General features: G+C 43.0%; 1 protein-coding gene across 1 annotated transcript in view; it reads right to left on the bottom strand.

Annotated features, from left to right (window-relative positions):
* Positions 1–5,348: 5,348 nt before the first annotated feature.
* Positions 5,349–26,463, bottom strand: part of LOC142559389 (E3 ubiquitin-protein ligase ZNRF1) — a 32,901-nt gene continuing 11,786 nt past the window's right edge. Inside the window, exons 3-4 of the mRNA XM_075670993.1 lie at positions 13,873–13,978; positions 5,349–7,536 (exon numbers count right to left, since the gene is read on the bottom strand). Of these exons, the coding sequence (XP_075527108.1) occupies positions 7,479–7,536; positions 13,873–13,978 (164 nt within the window). The 3' untranslated portion in view covers positions 5,349–7,478. The remainder of the gene's footprint in view (positions 7,537–13,872; positions 13,979–26,463) is intronic.

Consider the following 26,463-nt stretch of genomic DNA (forward strand, 5'->3'; position numbering starts at 1 on the left):
ATATCACAGCTCAAGCCTCTGCAATGCACAGCATTGAGACTGCTGATGGTGCAATTGTGGGATCGGTAGTTTCCTAATCATACTTGTCAGTGCGCCCTCCATATGCAGAAGTTGTCGCACCTTTCCAAAATTTCTTAGAGATGTTCTCGGAGACATCTTCACCACAGTCAGCCGCAACATGTTAGACTGCAGTCATCAAGGCCTGCATTGACTACCTGCGTCCACAAGGCTCAACCATGAACCAACACCCTGCACTAGGTCTTTGTATACAGCGAACAGGAGGAAATTACAGCTTTCCAAAAGCAGCATATTCTTGCAGCCTTCCATAAAAGAGACATACGTCCTTGGCTTCAGCAAACATTACATGAGCTTTGATGGGAACATTCACTGGCGCTGACAAACCATTTAAACCAATGTCTTCTCTAGTGTGTGACTCGACATTAATTGCTTCCTAAATTTGCAGTCACTGTTTTTGCTTACTGTAGCCCTTGATATCCTTGACTTTGCTACGTGCTGCACAGCCATGATCTCCGCCTGAGTAATGCAACTAAAATATGGTAGTGCACCCGTGAGCCAAAAAGAAAAGGAAAAAGCTAAACATAAAAGTGAAGTGCTGTGCTGCATGAACACCCACATTTATTTGTAGTAAGTCACTTTCCACAATAGATCTCACTTTCGCTAGTACTAATTTTTCTATCTCCACTTGGTCTGCTATAAACCCGGGCACAAGCAGTGACCATCTTCCTATTCTTTTTGAGCTCGTCCGCCCATTGACTCAAATTACTACGCATTCAAATGCTTTTGTTAATTTCAGCACATTCAAAAAGGCCTTACACATGGCTTTATCGAATGAGCCATTGGATAATGAAGAAGAAAAAGCCATAATTTTATTGTCTGTTTTAAAAAATTCCATAAAAAATCTCTATTCACTGTGCACTCCACTAAAAGCGGGTCTTCTAACCCTTGGTGAAACGCAAAGGACTCACACCATTACAGGATAAGAAAAGCAGTGTTGCAAAAACTACTTCATAACCAGTGTCCTAGCAATTGGAGAGACTATAAGTTACCGGCAGCACCATTTAAAAGAACAGTTGCAACTGCGAAAGACAACTTTGATTGTGAGCACTTCGAATTTCTTTCAAAGGTCACCAACAAAAAAGCACTTTTTCAATTTCTGAGAAATAAGAAGGTCCTTCCTGTACAAATAAACGTCGACTCTGTGGTTCCAACGCCCTGCAAATTGGCCAAATTACTGGAAGATACTGCTAAAGGTCTAGAATGTCGCTTTAAGTTGATCTTGCCCAATCACGCTACGCCGCCTACTCATTGTGAAGACCTTGAAGAAGTTACAATTTCGGAGCTGCAAAATGTACTAAGCCAGCTGCCTAATTCAGTGCCAGGCCCCGATGACATTAATACGACAATAATAAAAACTTTATTTAAAATATCATCACAATCACATGCATTACTTACCATGGTAAACCATTCTATTCAAGATTTGTGCATTCCCCCGGAATGGAGACTTGCAAAAGTTATCCCACTATTAAAAAAGCAAGGTTCCGCATACGAATTATATAACATTAGGCCAATATCTCGTACATCTAACCTAGGAAAATTCGTCGAAAGAATCTTAAACGACTGCATAGATCATTGGCTGATAGAGAACATGATTTTAAGCCCATGGCAAATTGGCTTCAGACGTGGGTGCTTGATTTGTTGTGCCAATGTCGACCTACAAAGTCATTCAACTAGCTTGATGTCAGAAAAAATATGCAGCTTTAGTCACTTTGGATATGACTAAAGCATATGACAGTGTAGAACATGTAAGCCTAATAAACGTACTTCAGTTTGCTGGCCTGCCAAAATATTTTGTCGCATGGGTTTATGAATTTTTAAACAGCAGGGAGTTTTCCTGCTCTCTATGTGGATTGTCTTCATCAACTATCAACAGTCAAGAGGTCTACCACAGGGATCAGTCCTATAGCCATTGCTGTTTAATGTTTTACTGAGTACTGTACCTTTGCAACAGGATGTGCATGTGTACTTATATGCTGACGACATTGCATATTTTGCTGCATTGGTAAACTTACATGCTTAGTATCAAACTCTACAGTCTTATATGAACCACCTAGAAATGTGGCTTGATGGAATTAACCTCTCTTAATATCAGAAAAAGTGCCGTCATAGTTTTCCCTCATAGCGTTCCTGTGCAAATTTTGGTTCTTTATCGACAAGACAGGTGAATTCACTTAAATATTTGGGAGTAATGTACACCGAAAAGCTTAATTGGAGTCTACATATAGAACATATTACCTCAAAGGGTGCACGCACAGTAGGAATGCTGCGTTGAGTCAGCAGCAATTGATCAGGGCTGCGTCGGCATGTTTGCATTATGACCTATTGCATGTATGTTTGCCCGATAATAGAGTTTGGCTGCGTTTTGTTTTCAGGCGCACCTGCATACAAAATTCGGCCTCTGATTCTATTAGAATGAGAGGCGTTACGTTTGTCTTGGGCTTCCTAAATTTGTCACTAATATCTTATATCAAAGCACGCCTGCCTTCTCATGCGAGTACAAACGTTTCTAAAGATATATGCATCACCACAAAGGAAATCACAATATGTTTTCATTAATGAACCGGCCTCATTTTTTAACAATCAGTGGTATCACTCACGTTGCCCTCAAGTTGTTTTCGCTCAAAAACTATCGGACCCATTAAACGTTCACCTATGCGAGGTGGTCTTACTAAATTCCTCGGTTCCAGTTGCTAAAATTGAATTTGATGATATTTTTTCAAATAATGCTAAATATCTTCCCTATCAATACCTGAATAGTATTCTGGAAGACCACCTTGCACACCTGGATACAAAGACCGTTATAGCAAATGATGCTTCAGTCTGTGAAGAAAAGGCAAGTGTCGGCACTGTATTACCAGATGTAAATTGGTCTTTTTCGATTTGGCTACCTGACTTCACGCCTATCTTTCAGACAGAATTATTGGCAATTGTCTTAGCTTTACACGAACTACCACCATCTATGTCATCAGACAATCTTAACTGATTGCCTGTCTGTTCTTCACTAACCACACCCAAATTGTCAGATTCATTAAAAACTTTTTCTCCTCTCCCAAGACACTTACGTCTTGTTCATTTAGTGTGGGTGCCAGGCCACAAAGGTCTAGCCTTAAACGACAGAAAGCTGAGCTAGCTGGTAAGGATTCATAATGCAAAGAAGGGGTAAAACGTGTTGCCCACTTCTGTTCTCTTGTGTCCGTGTCTGCACACCTTACCCCTTCTTTGCATTATCTACCCATAAACGAATATGCAGATACACTTGCAGTAGCATCCCACGATGTTCCTATAATCCCCATTTTGCCTTCGTCAGCTTTTATAATTGCGGTGTGATTAAGAAAATATACTACTACAAATAAGTTCGCACAATCATCATTGGCAACATCTGATTTCCCGCATCCAAGTTTTCCTTGGAACAAGTGGTGCTCCTCTAGAAAAATTGAAGTAACGATTACAAGACTATGGTGCTGAGTCCCGCCACTGAATTTTTACCTCCACAGGTCTGGTCTGGCTATATCACCCTTGTGCCCTTTATGCAACGAGTGAATCTCTGGAACACTTCTTTTTGACATGCCGCCGTTTCATTATTCAACGGAAAAAATTTTTAGAACCCTTCCAAAGCTTGGCTTGAATTTGACTCTTCCTGTAACTCTTTCCTTTGGGGCTACCATACTGGGTTACAACCACAAGAACGTTTGTGAAGCCCTCTGCTTTTTCCTGCGCGAGACAAAACGAATTGCATGTTAGAATTCTTCTAAATACTGATAATGTTCACAAAATTTAAAAAATATCTAGATAATTGATTATTCATACCTGTAACAGTAGACACTTTAAATTCCATTTGTAAGACAGGTATTTCATTTCACCCTTATTCAAAACAAAAAAGCTAACAGTTCCTCCACCACCCGATTCATGGCTGATCCCCCAGAGTGGGTTGTGCCATTTCACTGGGGAACAAGAACAAGCATGTGCCGTGCAGCTGTCTGCCTTTCGCTGGCTCACCGAGATCCGCACTGCACTTCATTCTGTTTACTGCAACTGAATTGAGCAGGGCACTGGGTTGTTAAACGTGGATGCCTCTCATAGGCTTCTTGTGAAATCTTTTAGATGTCGATAAACTGTTCATTGTAGGTGAAAGTTCATTCTAAATGGGATTCTTATAGGTGGGCTCGATTGTACTAATGCAATGGAAATTTTGGTACTAAAATTTGAATTTAGAAAAAATACAATTTCTATACTAAAAGCTTAAATACACTTGATTTTTAGCACATTTTGTACATTCATTGTAACTGATACATGATCGTGTGTGCCAACCATTCGATCAATTGGGGGAAGGTTCCCCGGGCAATACCACACACCACTGCACGCCTCATTACTTTCCATAATGACAACTTGCGCCAAGGAGCATTGTACATGGTTGATAGACTGCAGCTAGCTTTTTCTATCAGACTTTCATCGCTTCCCTTACCAGGCTCAAGGCCTTGCCCAAACTTTTTTTAAATACGGGTTGTAAAGGGCTGTCCAGGGAGCATTTCACTGCAACAATCTTTACTAAAGGTTTAGCAGTAGCGGAGACAAAGCAAATGAAATGGTGTGCAAGTAGATGAGCTCCCCTCCCAAAACAGATGTCTCCCAGAAGGCATCTCTATACCTCTCCAGCCTTCCAAGGGCCCACCTTTATTACCAAGTCCCCCTCCCCTGCGACTGCTTCCTCTTTGTCTCCCTAGTTGTCTTGCTGCACAATGCATTTCCAGACGAGGCTGTGTGTGCTCTGCATCTCACAGGCATCCCAGTGTTTTCGTGCTGCTGGATTATTTGTGCACTGCAGGTGCAGTGCATCCAACATGGAAGTGCCATTTCGAGCGATGTCACTTCTACCACCCCCGTGGCTCCTCTGAGGAGTAAGAGTGCATGGGGTTTTATCCGATTGTTCAGCTGTTCTTGCAGCATACATACATTGGTGCAATAATTTAGAGCCACAGTCCTCACCACTCGATCTATACATCACAATTGTTGGTTTGCAATGCCCACGCATGGCGAGGCCTTTGAAGGTTATATAATCAAGCACACAGCCACTTCAGTGCGGTGCCTGCAGACTTCAATACTATGTTGACAGTCCTTTAGTCAAAGAAGTTGGTTGGATTGCTTTGTCACAGGTGCACACATAAACAGGTGAAGGGTCCCAATTAGTGACACATGTGATCACTTAACTCAATATTACACAAAGGCTGAGAAAAGCAGAGGACTTAGGTGGAAGGCTACATATACTCCATTGATGAAAGTTAGAAAAATGTGATATAATTTTATTTCTTTAATATTCGTACACAATATTCACACACACACGCACACACACACACACACACACGCACACACATATGCTACAAGCAGTTACAGGCAATTTGGTACTGCGGAACTTTACAAAAAATATCACTCCCCCTATACAAAACAACCAACCTCTCTCACACGTACATAGCAAACACTTTGTACGAGTTCTAACTTTACTGCCTTGAGTGTAGTACTTAGATGGCTGCAAAGAAGGGAGGGGGAGGGGGAAAGAAAGGGGTGCAGGAAACATGAAGGAACGTAATACACTGGCATGTGTAATATCCTTCGGACTTTCCCATGTTGCAAGCAAGCACAGGTGCACACACACACATGCACACACAACTTTTAACCGATTGCACTTTGGAGCACAATGCAATGCTAACGATTGCAGACACTGTGATTGCGCCAACAACACCATCACTTAAGTGTGTCTTCAAATGTGGCACATTCACAGAACCCTTCTTGAAGCATCTCCCTTTAGACATACAAGCACTGCAAAACCTACACAAGGGCAAGCCACAGAGCTCCTGCTGAATAGAAAAAAAAAGGCCAAAATGCATCCACCCTTTCAGACTAGTGCCATGATGCATGTGCCACAGAGCGCGAGGCATTAAGGCATCTTCTGCAGCACTGCGATCACAGCACTCGGTTCGTGCCACTGCCTAATATTGGTGCCTCACGTCACATCAGCATACCATTATAAACACTCTTATCAAGCAGGCACTAAAGAAGGAAAACTTAACCAGCTAGAGGTCACTATCAACAAGGCCAATGGACACCACCAAGGTTTAAAGTTTAAAAATAAAGTAGCAAGAGGAGGAGGAAGAGGAAAGTGCACCCATTGAATGAACTCATTTCCAGAAATGAATTTAATGACACAATACAAACAAACCACTAAAACCAGTGGTATGGCACCAGAAATAATGCAGCCTGTGGCCACTATACTTTGGGCAAATTTGGTACTGGTTACATTATTAAAGAGCCTAAAATGCCCCACTGCTCTGCATCTAAGAAACTAAAAAGAACTTTATGGATGTAATGCACAAAATATGGCCAATGAGCTTGACATCTAATGGTAGGTGAGGGAAAAAAAGCATCGTGATGCCATGAGTTGCGTCCCAGATCTGGTAACATCAACCTGGAAATCCCCTACACAACTTTTAAAAGAGAAACAGCAATTAAAGAAGAAAGAAAGGCTGCAGAATATTCATTTTTACTTTTCATGTATATGTATAAAAATGTGGGGAGTGGTGCATGTATTGTTTTTTTTTCAAGGCAATTCGACAAGCGGGCAACAGTCTGACGCAATGCACCGACAATGTGATCAACTTTGAGAGAGAGAGCTGCTGAGGAAAATGGTGCACTGTCTCCAACAAGGGGAGCAAAAATGTGCAACAAATTTACGAAAGAGAGAGCAGCGCTGCCAAAGAACATTCACATGCTTGAGAAGGGAAAGACTGCCGTACTGGTAATGGGGCAACAACACACAACAGCATATGGATCATCACAGCACCAACTCCTGGGGTTCCCTTTCATGCCTTCTGTATCTCATTTTCTCATTTTTTACAAAACTAGAGAATGCGCCACAAGGAACCATGCTGCTTGCTCATCTTAGGTTTGGTCCAGCCTGCCATGGCTGGCAATAAAGAGCCTCTGACACAGACTCCTGACAGCAATGTTGCACAAACCAAGGCACAGCAAATTTCGTAGGAAGTTACTTCCTTTCACAGCAAGAAGTCATTTTGTCAAGTCATGCAAAAGTTTATGGCTGCTAGAAGAAGAAGAAGAAAAGAAAAGCAAGAAAGCTTATCTACACACTGCTGCAGAGCAGTGTGTCCAAAATATAAGCAACATGCGACAGCAAAGCAAAGCAGCCAAGATGCCAGCGAAAGCAATGGTCCTTCTCTGCCATTCAGTCATCTCTTTCAGGGGTGTGCAATGTGCATTCGCACTCGTGCCTAATTTTTGTTGTTGTTGGTTCGTCCATGGTGAGATCGTGTGGTTGTCATGTAGAAGACAACAGGTCCGGATTTGGCAGCTCCATTGCAGTTCGCAAAGAAAAGTGTAGGATGACAGCAACGTCAGTCCAGAGGGTGTTCAGGACAGGAGCGGTTCACTTCAAACCAGGCATCAATGCACCTGAAAAGGAACAAGTACTGCAGTGATGTAGGTGGCTAGATAAATCCCAGGTTAAAAAAAAGAAAAAAAGAAAAAAAAAGCTTCATTATTGCCTGAACTAGCAGTACTGTTCTCAATTGCCTTTTTGAGAAGTCAAGTGTGTGAAATGTCACTGTGCCATAAGTGACAACAGCCCAATCACAAGGCTATGTTTTTAAGAAAAAAAAAAAAAATGAAAGGAATTCACGAACTTGCAAAATACTGTCAAATTCATGCATCAGATCCCACATACTGCAATTCTAAAGCATATTTTTTTCTTCACACACATTAAATGGACACTAAAAGAAATATTTAGTTGAGCTGTATTAGCACATAACACTTCCACAACAGCAAAACAGTCAATTGGTAATAGGAGAGGGTGCTTTGTAAGCCAGGAAAGGTGGAAAAACAAAAGATTGAGGCTCTGTTCCAATGTTTCCTCACCAGCTCACTGTGACATCATGAATTTTGACACCAACTAGGGTCTAGCCAATTGTTTATCGGTAAAGAGCAACTGCGCTGCATTCTGAAGGAACAAAATGTTAAACACAAGTTTAGAGATCTTTTCCTAGGCTATTTTCTTCAGTAATAATCAATCCTCCACAGCCAAATGTATGACAATAGTTTTGAAAGAATGCCTTAAAAGTTCAAACTGATTTAGAGCTGATATTTAGTACAGTCGCCGACCGTTTATTCGGACCTCACGGGGACTGCGGAAATGTCCGAATAAACAGGTGTCCGAAAAAGCAGATTAAGAAAAAAAAAAGAAATCCTTTATTTCCACGCACTTATTCGGGCTCGGCAGTAGGCTTGAAGAAATCGTGAATGCGCCGTTGCACGCTGTTCCATTTACGCACAATCAGATAAGCCTGAATCTCGGAGAAGGTCGTATGGTCACTATAGGCGGCTGAAAGCACAGTCACTGCCTGTACACGCTCCGCATGTGACGGCAGCGTAGCACATGGTGTGTCATCTTCCGACTCGGAGTCATCGTCTGGCGGTGCAGCAGAAACCTGACGAATGATCTCGCCATCGTCGAGTTCTGTGCATGTCAGTACAGCAGTGCCAGCACCTGTGAAACTGTCAAATGAGACGATGTCGGGAATCGCAATGCAACCACTGCACAGGTCTCCGCAGAACATTTCCCGCATCAGTAGGGAGCACATCGGAAGGCGACAAATCTTAGGCCTCCCGGCACCCGCTTGCCGGCATTCCCCAGCGCAGTCTGTGGGGGCACTGTCGGTGCCATGAGACACTTGATGCAATGTTTCCGTATGCCGCGTTGGATCACCGGAACCTCGACACAGCACACAAAGCAAACACTACCATGCCGACACCAGTCGCACAAACGAAAAACGTGGCCTACTCACAGTGTCGTGCAAGAGAGAGAGAGAGAGAGAGAGAAACTTTATTGCAATGGAAAAGATTTGAAGGAGGGGTGGTCGGAGCCTCTCAGCCCAGGGCCCCACTGGCCTCTGCCGCCTGCCTGACCTGGCTTTTGTCCTGCCAGGTCGGAGCGGGCGAGCTGTGCCTCCCACTGCTCCATTGTGTTACTGGTATTTGGCCTATGAGGGTGCTTAGTGCACTCCCAGATTATATGTATTAGGGTAGGTATGCCACCGCACCAAGGACAGTTGGCCCTATAACGAGTGGGATACATGGCGTTTAGCAATTTTAAATGGGGGAATACCCCGGCCTGTATTTTACGCCAATCGGCGGCCTCTTCCCCGTTAAGTTGTGGGTGAGGCGGCGGCTATTTTCTGCAGACTCTGTGCTGATGAGCAAGGATGTCTTTGGCATTTAAATTGGTGGAATGTTGTGAGGGACAGTGTGGGTGGTTGGGGTTAGAAGAGGGCGCCGTTGCTCGGTTGGTGAACCCTCGAGCTAACGCGTTAGCCTTTTCGTTCCCCTGTACCCCCGCGTGGCCCGGGCACCAGAGTAGGCGATGATGGTGGTTGAAGGATTTGGGGATTATCACGAGGCTAGCCGCAGTCACGTGCCCCTTGAGAAACATGCGACATGTCTCCTGGGTGTCCGTGACCACGACTGAGTCCCTTTGCGAACGCTCCGCGTGAGCGAGTGCGATCGCCACTGCTAATATTTCAGCCGAGGTGGGGGATCCCGCCGTGGCCGACGCGGTAATTTGCTGTTGGCTGATCTCGTTCACGACTGACACAGCGTACCTCCTTTGGTAGCGCTGCCCGGTCGCCTCTGCACACACAGCTGCATCCGTGTAGTATGTGTTGTACTTATGGTTATTAGAGTATGCTGATTGAATGTGTTGTGCGCGTGCTTTGCGCCTTTCTTTGTTTTACTCGGGATGCATATTCTTTGGAATTGGGGCTACTGTAATTTTGGATCTCATCGAAGGAGGGAGAGGTATGGCCTGCTCTGTGAGTTAAATGGGGTATGTTGGGATACTGAGTCTAGCCAATATTGCCCTACCAGTTTTTGTGAAGCTGAGGCGCTTCCTCTGTCGCATCAGGGTGGCCTGACTCAGTTTGTTGAAAGTATTGTGCACTCCCAAAGCTAACATGCGCTCCGTTGAAGTACATTTAGGCAGGCCCAGAGCAGCTTTGAAAGCGGTTCGGATTGTTGTGTTAGCCTGCTTTTCCTCCTCCCTGTTCAGGATTTGGTGCTGTAAGCCATACGTGATTCGACTGACCACTAAGGCCTGTACGAGCCTTAGTGTATCGTCTTCTCGCATTCCCACTTTTCGATACGTCACGCGACGTATCATTTGGGCTATGTTGTGGGCTGAGGATTTGAGGGTCTTGAGTGTCTGTACTGCTCTCCCGTTGCTCTGAAGCCACAAATCCAGGATTCGCATAGTGGGTACCTCACGGACTGATTGGCCCTCAACCACGTCGTGCGCAAAGAAACAAATCAGCTGCTGGATTGTCTTGACGTGGCTTACTAAGCTGAAACCGGAACTGCTATAGGGCGACTCTATTGAACCAGGCAGAAACGATGATGAGTGGGGATTTGCAGTAGCGCCACTTCGTGGGGCAGCAAGGAGGCTCCGTTCAAAACAAAAATGGCGTTCAGCAAGTCAAACCATGCACTGGTCAGAGTCGTGCATGGTGCTCTCGATCGAGTTGGCTCAAGGAGTGTCCGAAAAATTCGACGAGAGGTTGCAAGGTGTCCGAACTTTTGGCAGTTGTTATACATTATGGTCTATGGGGAGATTGGCGGTGCTGCAAAGCAGACCGAATAATCGAGCATGTCTGAATTTTTGGAGTCCGGAAAATCAGTAGGCAACTGCACCTTTTAAGTACAATATTCATCTTGCAAGAAAGAAAGAGGGCTTATATTGTGAACATATTCACAGTAAAAGTTTGTGGAAGCTTCTACAGCTATTTGATTTCTCCACTGTTGCTTGGGACGTTTATGGCATTCTTTTCAACCATTATTCTCAAGCAGGTGGACGTTACAACATATACTACATTCTTGGTCATCTCTCCTCTTTTAGCGTGGGCACCAGCTGAATTAACAAGATGAGCAACCACTGAAGATCTTTTTTTAAAGCATCCAGCTCAATCTCAATGCAGTATCTTTAGATATCTTGATCTTCCAAACCCCCCGAATTTTTGGGCTTCAACATATGCATTATGCTCCTGCCATGCGCGGTGTGCAATCTGGTGCTTGTTCACAAGAGCGTTCCATAAAATTTACTTTAGCTTGACAAAAACAGAGAAAATGACCTTTAATGCCCACACGCTCACCTTCTTCAAACAACACAAAAAAATCATGGAAGTACAAAATGATGTCCAGTTTTGCTTTCCTGCAACTTGTTCCTAATTTGAGGCTCTGCTTTGCAAGTGGCATATTTGGTGCTTTTCAGAAGGTTCTCTGCAACGTGCCAACTGAAGTCAGTGTATCTGCTTTATGAAGCACTCTTGACGCATTATAACGCATTTGTCAGTGTGATGGCATGGGTATTCCTAATTGCATGAGTTTTACATGGCTTCATAAAAATGACAAAAACAGCTTATTAGCACACAGATCAGATTTCCAACAGTCACCCTAGTTGGATAAAAACAGCCTAACGTGCAGAAAATGTATAAAGCTGTCCACTGGAACCTGATCATTAGCTCAAACAAATTTAAGCGCCCCTAAAATGTTTTCGGAGTTTACTCATTGTTGAGCACTTGCAGTGAGCAGAAAGACATAGTATTCTGTAGTAAACATTTACAGATTTGGTGGCATGTGAGTAGTAATAAAAAAATTATGCAACATAACACATATGTTTAATCTATATGTACAGCACACTTTAGTGAAGCAGTTAATTAAATCCTGTACAACAAATTATATGATGCATGTGATTGTGTATGTACTTTCATACAATGCAGCGTATAACAGCATGCAATTTTTGTTAGTATACCACAAAAGTCATAAGTTTAACACATAATTTTTATATTTATGCCCTACACTGCTCACAAGCCATGCCAAAATGAAAACACCAAATCAAGTGAAGACAGTGTGCGACAACTACGCAAGCAATGTCTTGAGGATGAAGACAATGTACGATGTTTAAGGGAAGAATGGTGATGGCAGGTGTATACACAGAGAAGCATGACACATATCTTACTACATTTAAGGATTCTGTACTTCTTATGTCACAACGGCACATATCCATTGTGGAGGACTGGTCAAGAGTGGGCACACACACAGTGGCACTTACCAATCGATAAGTCAACAAAAACTGCATATATCAAGGAATCCATTGAATATAATGTGCCATTACTTTAACAGGTCAGTGTGCTTTCAAGATACCTGTGAGCCAACATTATTTGTTTTGGATTTTTACAGAAATTAATTTTTTTATGTAGAACAGAGGTGTGCTTACTCGCATTGCTTTGTCAGTCAGTACAAAGGTTATACAGTAGAACCTCGTTCATATGTTTTGGAAAAGAATGTGACAAGAAACATACTAACCAGGAAAACTTACAATCCTGTCACAAAAAAATTGACAGACTCAACTGTGGATGACATCAACTTACTGTGAAGTGTTGCATGAACCGTTGCAGAGCAAGAAACCAATGCACGCTGAGCTGGTGGGGTGGCGAGCAGCCCAAGGCGAACATGGTAGTTTTTGCGACAATGCGCATCACAAAGCTTACGCTTGTGCTCCTTGCATTGGGCTTGGGTCAACAGCTTCCTCAAGTGAGGTATTTTGGCGGCAGTTTTCATGTGCCCACTCGGTGCAAATTGTTGCAGCACAAGACGCCGACGCACATAGCGCTGCTTGGGCCCAAGTGACCCGAAACACATGTCGTTTTTCTATTGTGTAGTGTTTAAGACAGGAATGAGAAACCAAACGAGAAACCAAAACGAAATCAAGCTGGCGGGCTAGGCCACCACAATACAAAGCCTACAATGCTTCCAGAGCAAAACATTATGCTCACTTCGTGCCGCCTACAGCAGGAAATGGCAGCATGTTTGGGTTATTGTCTATTAAAAGCGTGCTTCCAACGGCACTATGCTACACTGTAACTACGTCCCACATGCTTAAAATAGGTAAGTGAAGATCCTTATCCCAATAAGGTTAGCAGCGATAGCTGTGCATGCAGCGTGTGATGACCAGGGAGGATATTTGCTGGTACCGGAAAAGGAAACCAAGTTCGCGCCAGCGTTATATCACGTGAGACGGGCAGGCGAATATTGCGGAGAAGCTGCTGCGGCAGGTGGCTACTGTTCTCAATCGCGCATGCCTCGTGTCTTTTCAGGTTTACAACAAATTTAGCACTCGAAAAACATATACGATCGCAATTTGGCAATGTACTGAATGTTGGCGCTGAAAGGGTGTGTTTTCCCAGAACATATGAATTGGTAAAAAAGAAGCGTAACTGTATTAAGTAATTTTTTGTGTTCTCAATTGTGAACATTGGTGCCGGGAAATCATATTTAATGAGATTGTATCAACAAGGTTCTACTGTATAAGCCTGTTCGCTGGTATTAGCATTTGGCACACATATAACCTTTGTGTGTGTGTGTGTGTGTGTTTGTATGTGCGTGTATGTGTGCATCCACAAACATATTTGCAAAATACTGTTGACTGACCCAGAAGACAGCAGCCGTGCCGAACCCAGGAAAGAAGGCAAAGAAACTATGCAACACCTAAGCACATGACAGCAAGAATGCTATGAACCCTGACCTCTCACTGTGCAGATCATTGTACATGCAGTTAAACAGTAAATGTGCACAGACAAGCAGCGATTCTTAAAAATTTCATGTGTTTGCTTTCTACATATGTTAACCTAGTAAAAGCCACACAGTGACAGACAAGCAAAGAAGCAAAGGCACAAACAAGGTCACCTTTTGTGGTATATGCAGAGGCAAGGTAGTCTAGCAATGGTGTCTCCCCGAGTCAGCTCCTCTAGGCAGATGACACACTCGCCTTTGTCTTCTGTGAGCACGTCATCTGAGGGCAACAAAATGAGGCTGCATCAATCCAATGGTTTGCAGAGTTCAAAGTTGAAGTTCAGCTTGGGCGCATTACAGAAGCTCAGCAAACAGCATGAATGTGGTATCAAAGTATAAATCAAAGCATTAAATTAGGTAGCGGAAGTTATCTTGAATATGAGCTTTAGAGCCTATGAAAGTATACAAAGTGCCCTTATCAATGGTAAAAATTTCCAGTACTTGGTATGCCCTCTTTAGACCCTGTGTCCACCCCTGTGGACAGCAGCTTAACATTTCAAGAGCTTAAACAGGAATGATAAGGTAAAATAATCTGGTGTAACACAAAACTAAATGCAGTCAACACTATACGTCAAAGCCTGCAATAATTTTGTTGCGACTGGTTTTCGAGAAAACCAATACTTTGTGCGAGATGTACTGCTGCATCATCACCGACAATATAAAATTTGTGTTGTACACTTCAAATGCCACAAGATGACATGGCGATTCAGGATGAAAAGTGAGGAACCAGCATAAGATGTTAAACCTGTATCTACATGTGTAGGAAAACAAAGGATACTTTTATCTTAACGATGCGGAGAAATGGATTCTCTAGCCACATTTATGAAGGTACTGATGCGAGCATGCACCCATGCAATCAGCTCAAGCAAGTACTTTTTCAGAATTATGACAAGTTGACAATAAGAACTGATTTTAAAAGGTGTGTCACCAGAATTTTGTTTTGCCTGAGGAGGATACAAGAAGTGCATTAGTGGAGTACACTGGACTGTATGGTGCACTAAGTATGCACAAAATTCAATGCATGAAGACGAAAAAAAAAGTGTGTGTGTGTGTGGAGGGGGGGGGGGATATTGAATCTGGTTTCCGTTGCCTCTACCAGAGAAGGGGAAAAAGATAGCACACATACACAGGTCTGAACTAGCACCGCTAACTCTCTTAAGGTATGCGACAGCATACCGATAGATTGCGATGTCTTGACAGCTGTGCAGACATGCGTCACAGGCAACTTTGCACACTCTCTTATTTAAAAGTGATGTTTCTGTACCTGGTATCCATTACAAACTTGCGATTTCGTGTGCACGGTGACGTGCTCATAAGTGCTCAACATACCTCGAGTTTTTTTTTGTCAGATAACTCCATAGTGGGCGGAGTCTGCTGATAATGCTATAAAGAAATGTGTGACCAATGGTGGGATTAAACTTCTATCTTCCAGCACAACAGCCAAATGCTTTAACCATTAGGCCACCATTGCATGCATGCTTCTTTTATGCCAAAGTTACTCTTGGCACGGCGGGTGAGGTCCGCCTATAATGCTATCACATAAAAATTCCGCAATAACTCACACTATATTATCAATAGAACTCAAGAATATGAAGTGATGTCTACTGATGCTAAAGTACAGATTTCACTATTGGCTCCTTGCAGCACCACGGGATGGGTGGCGTTGAGTTTTGAAAAACCGACTGTTTAAGCCGCAGGTCTGTGGGATGACCTCAGGGCTGCAGAACAGCATGTTCCCCAGGCGGCAAGTACAAAACACGCAGTTATTCAATCTTTTGTTATCTTAGGGCTGATTATACAGCCTGATGGTGACTGCTCAATGCTATTGTGAATATATATGTGTCTGAGCTTGCATTCAGCAAGTTGAGTTGAAGCACGGCACCTGCTCTGACCGGCGCACTAGAGAAAACGTTTTTGCCATACGTAGTTAAGTACGACAAATACTCTCTATGCCTAGACATACAAGGTGTTTCTCACGGAATGCTTTCTTACAACAATTTTGTCAGCACACTGCAGTAGCTATATGTGGTTAAACATCACCCTCCTCTCAAGCAGTGATGTTCCCCACCAACTTTTATTCCATTCGACCATGGCTATGTCCTGCTACCTTTGGAAGAATGGCATGCAATGGCGCGAGTGCTGTCTACTTCTGGTTGGTTTTAATCATGTGTGTTCCTGCGTCTCTTTTGATGCAGTTTTTCTTGTTACTGTGGTGGTGGCCTCAAAATGAAGTTTATGTGCAGAGTTTGCATGTTCTGCAGTGTGCAGTTGCTGCAGTTTACTCCCTGCATACATTGTAGTGCAAAACAAGTGCAGTACAGTGCTTGTACGAGTCATGTTTCTACTGCTGAAGAAGACATTGCTGCAGCTATTTTCATGTGAGAACCCCTCCGTGTCCCACTGGCTGCCTATGCCACTCTACCATAGTTAACCTTTGTTGCATTCTTTCTCACTCCTCACCTTTCTCCATGCAGTCTCACAAAAAGCCCAGCTTCACAGAAAGGAAAAAAAAAGCTCTTTATTGTACTCCTTCCCTCACATGTACAGACAACAGTTTCAGCATGCAATCTGCATTCTCAGGCAGAAGTGCGCCCTAAGTTTGTACAAATGTCTACATTTATAGCACTTGCACATTAATTTTTGTAGGTACACAAATGACTATGTGTACATACACTATTAAAAATAAGATTAAGTAACATGCTTCAACTATTCCCAATGACGTCCTGTGGTAAGACAACAAGATTGCCAGCCAAGTGATATCACTCACCCATCCTCATAGAATGGGCATAGACAGCCCAAAATGAGGGGAGCGGTGCTGCTGTGACCTGGTGATGCAGAGCACTTAAATCTGTTTAATGATGGTCACAAGAACCTACCCTAGCGACACACTGCATTTGTACACAACTATCCAAAACATTTCAGAATCCCTTTAATTCACTGTTCTTCAGAAGACATACCTGCCTAAACTTCGTTACATTGTGCACCCCACGTTGCTTTATCAGACGTGTGCACAATGCTTACTTCATATTTTCTTATTTAGTTTTTTCCCAAAGCTCATTAACAGGAAAATTGATGGTGGAATACATTTCCCAGAGCTGTTCGCAACATACTTCATCTTAATCAACTTGTCTTAGCATTTCTGCACAACATAAGTGCTCATCAGCGACAATATGGATAATGAAGAAAGTTGCAAACAATTGGCAATAGTCATGTGCTACACACTACATGGATATATTGTTTGGAGCACTTGTGCACACAGACTACTTTCGGGCAACACTTTCACAGCTCTATTGTACATCAACAAAACTGTGTGTGTGACAGATATACTACAGAAGACACTAGCATGTAAATGATTGACACCCTAAAGCACATTCGAACAGAGTTTGCAATGGCAATTTAGTGGCCTAAAGTGATGCATTTTGGTGTACTTACTGTCTTACACACCACATGCTCTTTTTATTGCAATGCATAAAAACATTATATTCTGCAGTGCAGTTCACTGTCCTTGACCCTTTAAGTGCTGTGCCTGAGTTTACTCATCTGGTTGCTGATGCGCACCCCTAGGCAGAGGTCACCCCTACACTCTTTCTAAAAAAGTGCTGATGCGGGGGTTATATTTTCAGTGAACCTCAGCCTACTGAATGACTTGCACAATGCATTACCATGAGAGCACTTCCTGGTATTACAGCCTTCTGCTGCCCATTCTGTAAGCAAATTGTCTTGATACCCAAGCAGTCAGAATGGGCAATGACCAGGACGTGTCCGACATATTTTGTCATGTTGGCTTACAGTGGCCTAACCAAATGCTTAAATAAAATAAACTATAAGTTTATCATATCTTATTACTTCTTAAAATTTATTCCTTACTGTGGATTTGAGGTCTAAGCAGAGTCAGCAGTTAAAAGAAAATTAAATTAAATTAATTTAATATAATTCTATTAATTTAAGAAAATGAAATGTTAGTTAAATTGGGTTTAGTGGTGCAAAAGCAACTAAAGCTATGCTGCACCCAACGCAAGGTGTTATAAAATCAAATTTAAAAACAGCAAAAGCTGTGTTGATCTATAGTTTGTGTAAAAAGCCGGTGTCTAGAAATTTAAGCATGTCACGTAATGGCACTAGTGGATCATCTCCTAAAATTAAAGTGGGGTGCAGAGGTATGTGTAATTTATATAAATTGTGCATAACTGTTAGCGGTTCTTGGCACTTCTCACATGTTGGTGGGTCTTCTTTTCCAAGTAAAAATTGGGTGTGAGGTGTGTGTGCCCAATCGTTAATTGGCATAAAACAACTTCAATAAACCATTCCTGGTGATTGCATGACTTCCACTCACCAATTATAGGTTTAGTAAGGTGTAGCTTGTTGTTTGTGTAAGAGTCCCATTCGTGCTGTCATTTTGACGTCAAGGCATTCCGAATCGCTCAGATACTATCTTTGTATAGAAGTGTTGGGTTTGTTAAGCCTTTATTCATTGCCATGGATGCACATCTGCTGTTTCATTTACCCAATATTCCAACATGGCTTGGGACCCCCAGCAGAAGCTAATTGATTTCCCATATTTGCTGAAAGCCACCATGTTTAAAATATCCCCTAGCAGGGGTTCACACTCGAATTTCAGATGCAGAGCCTTCAGTGTATTTAAGGAATCAGTGTATATGACTATGTTCCTGCTTGTCGGTTATAACTATTTATATTCGTCCTGAAGAGCATAGAAATCTTGTATAAAGTGTTCTTGTGGGGTGTCACTTTTCCTTAGATGTGCCAGTATCCAATCACATAACTGTGTAAACTCATACCAGGGGGCTATTAGTTGTGGCTTTTTAGCAACCTGGAGAACCTCATGAGGAATGTTATAATCCTGACAATATTCATCACATCGTAGGACAAGCGGCTTAATCTTGTTCGGTTTATTTGTATAGTGTAAGCATGAGTTGCACTGTGTGACAATGTTGTAGCTAATGTGTTGGGGTGATGACTGGATTCTGAGTATATAGGAAGAAGTGAAGCTCTGTGCTACTGCAGGGGAGGCTCATTACATTAAACATATAAACTTTGAACAGGTGTGTTCTGTAAGCACCACTTGCCAGTCGCAGTGCAAAGTTATGTACTAGATCAAGTCGTTGAATGCAAGAGTGTCTGCCATAAACTATGCAGCCGTAGTCTAGAAGACTACACACAACAGAATGGTAAATATATAAGAGGCATGTTCGGTCGAGCCCCAGTGCTCGTGGGATAAAACTTTCAAAATATTCAATGTTTCACTTGCCTTAATTTTTGTTTTATGTGGGCAAGGAAGCTTACTCTTTTGTAAAAAATTACTCCCAAGAATTTATATTCTTGTTTTATGGCAGCTTCAGGTCATTCAATTTTAAATTAAAGTTATAGTGTTTTACGTGCCAAAATCACTTTCTGATTATGAGGCACGCCGTAGTGGAGGACTCCGGAAATTTGGACCGCATGGGGTTCTTTAACGTGCACTTAAATCTAAGTACACGGGTGTTTTCACATTTCGCCCCCATCGAAGGTTCAATTTTAGAACTGGGTCCAAGTGTAATCCTCGTTGTTATGAAAATAGTACTGTAACAGTTTTTTTAGGCAGAGAAGTGGAAGCCATTTTTGTCAGCCCATTGTATTAGTAGTTTATTTATTGTAATCTGGAGCTGCCTTTCACATGTTGATAAACTTGAGGCCCGGCATGCAATTTACAGATCATTGACATATATGAAGTGCATAACAAAAGAGGGAATGAATTTGTTAATGGAGTTCATTTTTACTATAAAGAGTGTTGTGCTACGTATGAAGCCTTGTGGTATGCCGTCTTCCACGATACATATGCGCGAAAGCACAATACCGAGACGTATTTGGAATATTCTGTTGGACATGAAATCAGCGAGACAGTTCAGCATTCTGCCATGAATTCCTAAAGCAGCGAGGTCACACGAGATTCCAAGGCCGCTATTTTGTAGCAATGCCTTATGCCTTATTCTATGCTATTCTTATCATCCACCACACACGGCCGCCTGATCGCGTTGATAATGTGGGCAGACCGTCGCTCTGACCAGTGGCCAAGCGCGAAAAGCGTGAAAAAGCATAGAATCGGAAAAGTTATCGCTACAAAATACCGGCCCAAGTCTCGAAATGGTGTCATACGCCTTTTTATAGATCGAAGAAAACTGTCAGGCAGTGCTGTTTGTGAATAAAGATTCATGTTTTTTTCATGCTCAAGTCGGACAAAGTGGTCAGTCGTTGGACAGCTTCTTTTATGCCCAAACTGATGAAAATCAATTAAGTTGCGTTGCAAGAATGAATGTCAATCCCGCATTTACGAAATTTTTGTACAATTTAGCCAAACAGCGTGTCAAGGCACTGGGTCTGTAGCTGCTTGGGGATGTAGGGGGTTTACCTGTTTTTAAAAATGGCACAACTATCACGTTTTTCCAATTTCTGGCATAATTCCAGATTCAAATATCTTATTGAAAAATTGAAGGAGAGAATCTACCGATGTTTGGGACAAGTGTGCCAGTATGGAATAATGGATGTGGTCAGGACCTACTGCATTTTTTTTTACCAGCACAGTGTACCCTGGTTTAGTTCCTGCAAAGTGAATGGAGCGTTATACTCTTCTTTTGACGCACAAGCAGTTGGTAATTCCTCCTTTTCTGCTGACTGTGTTTTAGGAATGTGTTTGAATAGTTTGCCGAGCTAGGGACATTATAAAAGTGCTCCCCAAGTATATTAGCTTGTTCTTGTAGTGTTGTCTGGGTGGCTGAAGTAGTAAGTAAGGGTATCATGTATGATGAGTAGTCCCCCCCTAAACCTCCTGCCCTGTTCCCACATCCTTCTGGGTGTGATGGCGCAATTAATTGTAGATACATATTTCTGCCATGACAATTTTTCGGCTTGTCTACAGATGTATCGAGCTTTCGCTTTGGCTTGTTTGAAGTTCAGGAAGTTGCTATATGTTGAGTACCTACGCAAGATTCCCCCAAGCCTTATTTTGCTGCTTCTTTTTTTTTTTACTTCTGTGCATTAAATGGACACTAAAGGCATATATTAAGTCAACCTAAAGTGACAGTTTAGTGTTCGAGAATCTATAAGGCATCAATATCATCGCGAACAGAGCCTTAATACTCGAGAAATTGAGTTATGCAGGACATGATTAGAGATTCTTCCGGGACTTTCAAACACTTGCCCGATGATGAAAGCACTCCTCAGTTAACTTTGTCACTAGCACTCAACCACTCGTGGCAAAAAACATCCGTCTATTGTATTATAAGATGATATAAAATGCTACTTGTCCAGCCCTACTTCACTTTTAGAAAAAAAGACTAATTGTACGAGGTATGACAGGGCGCATACGTGCCCAGTTTTGTACGTATAAGTTGACTTCTTACTTCAAATAAATCAGTTGTAAGTTCAGCGCCGTGTTTGTCTCCTCCTCTTTCTGGCCCTGTCATCTAGCACTGTTTGAATTTTATTGTTACCCTGGAACACCAACTCGCCCAATCCGCTGCCCTTCTGTAATTGAAATTACCCTTGAAAACGACGCGGGTGGTCGAAAGGTTTCGTTTTCCCGCAACCCTGTACCGCCCACGCTTTCGTATTTCAGTAGTTTTGTTGTCGCGTAGTGCTACGCTGGTTTCGCTGCGTCGCGAAACTTGCACAAACTGTAAGTAGTAGAGAATTCAACTTTCATGTGATGCCGCGGGTTGCTTGAACGGTCTATGCCACTTGACCAAAAAGCAGCTGCAGCGGTGAATCCATCGCTTTGTCGTACCACCGTACCACCGTCTGTCGGGCGCCGTTTTACTCATTGACGGCAGCAAAGGGTGGTGATGGTGTATGCAATGTTACCACTCCCCTGGTTGGGTGGCGAAAGATTTGAATTTTGAAAACGGTATTCAGACTCTTCACATGCAATTTCCTCGTAAACTAAGTCTTTTCTTGCCACAAAACAAGCGTTTAGAGGTTTCTGGAATTGTATTTAAACAGTCCACATCGACTTAGTATTTGCCTTTAGTGACCCTTCAACATGTCCAACAAGGATTCAGCTTTTTCTGAACAATGCCAGAAGATTGAGGAATATGTTGAATTCCAATGGCGGAGTCGGAGCAGCCGACGGACTCTGCGAGCGAGCACTCGACTCTGGCGCAGAGCAACGCCTCCGGATCCACGAGTGGAACACAACCTGCGCTGCCGGAGCAAGGCAGAAGCGGAAGTTCTATCACAGAGTTACCCAGGATACCTTGCGTGTTGTCATTTCCTTCCGCTGTTTGCTCCCAGCACCGCCGCACCGGTCACTTGTCTCTTCAGCGCCGGTCACCTGTTTTTTTAAAAGTGCGGAATGGATATCTCGCCAAGCGTGCAGCAGCTTTTGCTTCCTCGCGAGTCGTGACCGGTGGCGCCTCCCAGCAGACAAACGTGGTAAAGGAAATACGTCACGCATAGTTCCGGTCCACTCTGCCGATTTTAGCGGAGCATCTTTTTCTGCTCCACGGAGTGACTCCCGCTCTGAATCCCCTCCGACTCTCTCATTGGAACACCTTACTCCCACCCTCACTCTGCCATTGGAACAAACTTGCTCCGAAACGAGCAGAAAAACTTGCTCTGACTCCGCCATTGGAATTCAACAATTGTCTTGTCAGCTGCAGCAATAATACACTCAGTAAACGTGTCCTCAGCTCCTCCAGCCTGGCATTTGTAGTTTCCAACGGCAAGGTTTATGAGGTATAATGGGTAGCGTTGATGAGAGTTTGATTATGGCAGGTAAATGATTGCTGCCATATGAGGTGCCCGGTACCTCCCATTTAAAATCGGTAAAAAAATCCGGTGAGCAATATGCTAGATCAAGGCAGCTAAAATTACTTGAATTTGGTGAAAAACATGTTAGCACACCTCAGTTCAAAAGACAAATGTTATCTGTTAAAATAAAATCTCCGATAAGTTGCTCTCTTTGGTCATTTTTATCGCTGCCCCAAAGAGTGCAATGAGAACTAAAATCTCGCACTAAAAGATAAGGCTCGGGCAACTGTTCTACTTATATTTTCCAGGTCTTGAGTAATGAAATGAGTATGGGGTGGAATGTACAGTAAACAGATGAAGACAGTTTTATAGGATAAATAGGTGACGGCTACAGCCTTGTATGGAGTATTTAATAGAACATTCCGTGTGGGGATACCACCTTGCACAACAATAGCGATTGCTCATGTTAGACAGCTGGAGTGTTCGCGGTCCTTTCGTACGACAGTAAAACCTTTACAAGTGGAAAGGGGGTTAACCGAGGGGCCCAATCTTTATTAATCATATCATGACAAGCCAACAAACAAAGACACCAAGGACAACATACGGAAATTACTTGTACTTACTAATTGAAGCCTAATGCGAAGACGTGGGATCGTTCCCCACCTGCCGCAAGTTGTTTTTTCATCCACTTTCATTGCAATTATCATTTCTTTAATTCAATTAGTAAGTACAAGTAATTTCCCCTATGTTGTCCTTGGTGTTTTTATTTGTTGACTTCTCATGATATGAGTAAAACCTTTAAGAAAATGAGTATTTTTGGGGCCTAAGTTCGCTTCTTGAAGGCAGAATGCTACTAGCGATAACTTATTTATGATGTCTTTGATGTCACCTACATTGTGGATCAGGCCTCTGCAATTCCAATGAATGATGAAAGCCATTTTAATTAAATGGAAAATATTTACTTATGTGTGTGAGCTTAGAAGTTGTAGGTGACGTGTTAAGTTGACTACTCTCATCAAGGGTGGTAACTGTTCAGGTTGCCTGTCCCTCTTTCGGCGAGGTTACAACAAATTCGTCCTTCTTGGCACGCTTCATGAAGCGAGGATTTTTTAGCGTTGATGACGCTGGGGTTTTTGGGTCAAGCTCCATTGCCTTCTCCGAAGCGCTGGATGATCGAGAGCAAGGCGCCGAGACGGCGTCTTGAGCCATGAAGTTCAGTTCAGCTTCGGGCCCTGTGACACTGAGGTCTGCCAAACTGTCTTCGATGATGATGGAGTAGCACTGGCTGTTGGCACCAAGGGGACGGATGGAGTTCCTACAGGAATACCGTGCGTGGACCCTGTAGACCTCTGAATCTGGTGTGGTACTACACCCTGCTGTGTCGTACTGGCATAGCTTATTAGAGGTAAGTGCCCTAGCCTTTTCCTCGTTTCAAAGAAGAAGAAGAAACTTTATTAAAGAATAGTCCGGCAGTTCTTGCTGTGGTGGCCTCAGGTGACGGCTTGAAGTTTGTTTTTTTCCGTTACAGTTATTGGGATGATTTCTTTTTCTCTCTTCCAGCAAGGGCAGCTCAGTGAGAAAGCTGGATGGTCTCCCTTGCAATTGGCACATTGTGCAGGAGCATTGCAGCTGTCAGAAGGATGGTCATTGGCAATAAACTTTGCACATGTTTCTTTGCCTCTACGTGATTGTGATGCATGCCCGAACCTCTGACTCTTGAAGCACCACCTCGTGTTCGGTATGTATGATCTGACGATTTCCAAGTCTCCTGCGTCAAGTGAACTGGGCATAGCACTGGTGCCAAATGTCAGTATCACATGTTTCATGAGGATCTGTTGGTTCTTTCGCCAGTGTTACTCTTTGTACCTTAATTACATTTTGCTCCTGGAATCCTTCAAGGAGTTTCTTTGTCACTGAGGTTCAGGAAATCTTCTGATATTACAACCCTGCTTGTGTTGAGCGAGCGATGTGCAGAGATTGTCACATTAATGTTACCGATAATGGTGAGTTCAGCAAGCTTTTCAACTTGATCTTCCTTTGTCAGTTCAAGTAGTCTTCCTTTGTCAGTTCAAGTATGAGGTCTTTGCTTGCCATCTTTAAGGCTTTGAAGTCAGGTCCAATCATGTTTTCTAGGCATTTAGATACTAAGAAGGTGACACTTTTCTTATAGCCGTGTTTCCTTCACTGTGAAGAACATGGTACTTTGGGAAGCTTTATATGTTTTCTTTAAAATATAACTGGAAAACTGCTTGGGGGGGAAGCATTTGAAATGTTAGCTTTGGAAAATTTGTCAGCGATGGTAGCCACCCACTACCGAGCCCAACAAGGGGACGCTACTAGGTTGGAAGAGTACCTGCAGACACCAGCCATGCATCGCCGCTATAACCCAATATATATATATATATATATATATATATATATATATATATATATATATATATATATATATATATATATATAGTCATATTATGGTGGCTAGAGGGGGGTAGTATGACGGATGCCTTATCCGCGCCATCGAGGAGGAGTGCGTGAAACGCGGTGAAAATTTAGCCACCGTTAGAGGCACTGCTGTGTTCAATGGTGCCACACTTGCAACGGCCAGGCACTGACTAGGCTTCGCCGGCTGTGTTGACACTTAGCTGTCGCCTCTGTCGTCGTCTGTGAAATTTGTCTGCAGTGTTGTGTCGTCACGTTGCCACACGAGGAATGAACTCTTCCGATTCAGACTGTTGGATGTAATGAACCGTTAAGCCGCTCAAGTATGTGCTTTGTACCTAGATGCAAAGGCGGGTATCGATCTTGCTCGCAAAAGATTTCTGTGTTTAAAGCCCCAACTGATGTCTTGTAAAGGGAGCAATGTGCCCGAAGTATTAAACTGGCTGACAAAGAGCTTACCAACGACAGCGTGGTTTGTGAACAGCACTTCGATGAAAGATTCGTCGAAAGGACCTACCGGCACACAGTCAACGGCGAGGTTGTGGAATTGCCGCGCGATCTTCTGCGTTTTACAGAAGACACCGTGCCTACTGCGTTTCCTGGGGCACCTAAGTATTTCACGAAGAAAGCTCCGATGAAAAGGAAAGAGAGAAATATATGCGAGCAACGTGGACCTGCTGCAAAGCGGCCAAAGCTGAACGCTATCAATAGGCAAAACGCCCAGCAAGAAGACGCCACAGCGAACACGCAGCTATGCCAGGAGCCAGATATACCAGATATCATTGCCTCAGATATACAGCACGCCGTGGAACTTCAGCGTGCGTGTCATGATGTCTGCCTACCTGATGCAACATGGAATAAGGTAACGTTTCCAAGTGAACGTTAGTGTGTTTTTCGGAGTCTGTGAGCTCAAGGGCAAGCAGGTTGACCACATCTTGATGCCGAATTGAGTGAAATTCAAGTCAGAAAGCAACCAAGCGGAATCGTTGTGTTGCTCTGTATTCCTCAGGGGCCAACTGCGCTCACAGTGCACTGTTTCTTTGCTGGAGGAAGCGCAGTCAGTGCTTGACAAAACGCATGCACTTGTATTGTGAGGAGGCTGCGGCGTGAAACTAGAGAAGCAAGGAAGATCTACATCTTTTGCTGGGTGTTACTTTTCCATCAAGTGCACTTACGTAGGTGAAAGTAACGGCCCCTGCATTCATTGCAAATCCTTGTGAAAACTGCTGCAGAATCAATTTTCATGAAAGCAATGGAACAGGAGAGACACAGTTAAATAACGAATGAAGATGTTCGGTGCAACAGAGCCCTGACTATAGCATTGCCATTTCTACTCTAAAAATATAAGCTCTCCAAGAAACAGGAAAAGAGAAAATTAAATTTAAATTATTTCAACACTGAACAAAACCTTTGAGAGCAAAAAATAAACACGCTACACGCGAACCATTGCTTCTTATAAAAGAAAATACTAAGCAGTTAACACTCCAAACAAAGCCAATAAAGAAACAAACACTCAAGACACAGTTT

This window comes from Dermacentor variabilis, chromosome 1 (assembly GCF_050947875.1).
Source record: "Dermacentor variabilis isolate Ectoservices chromosome 1, ASM5094787v1, whole genome shotgun sequence".
Taxonomy (NCBI): Eukaryota; Metazoa; Arthropoda; class Arachnida; order Ixodida; family Ixodidae; genus Dermacentor; species Dermacentor variabilis.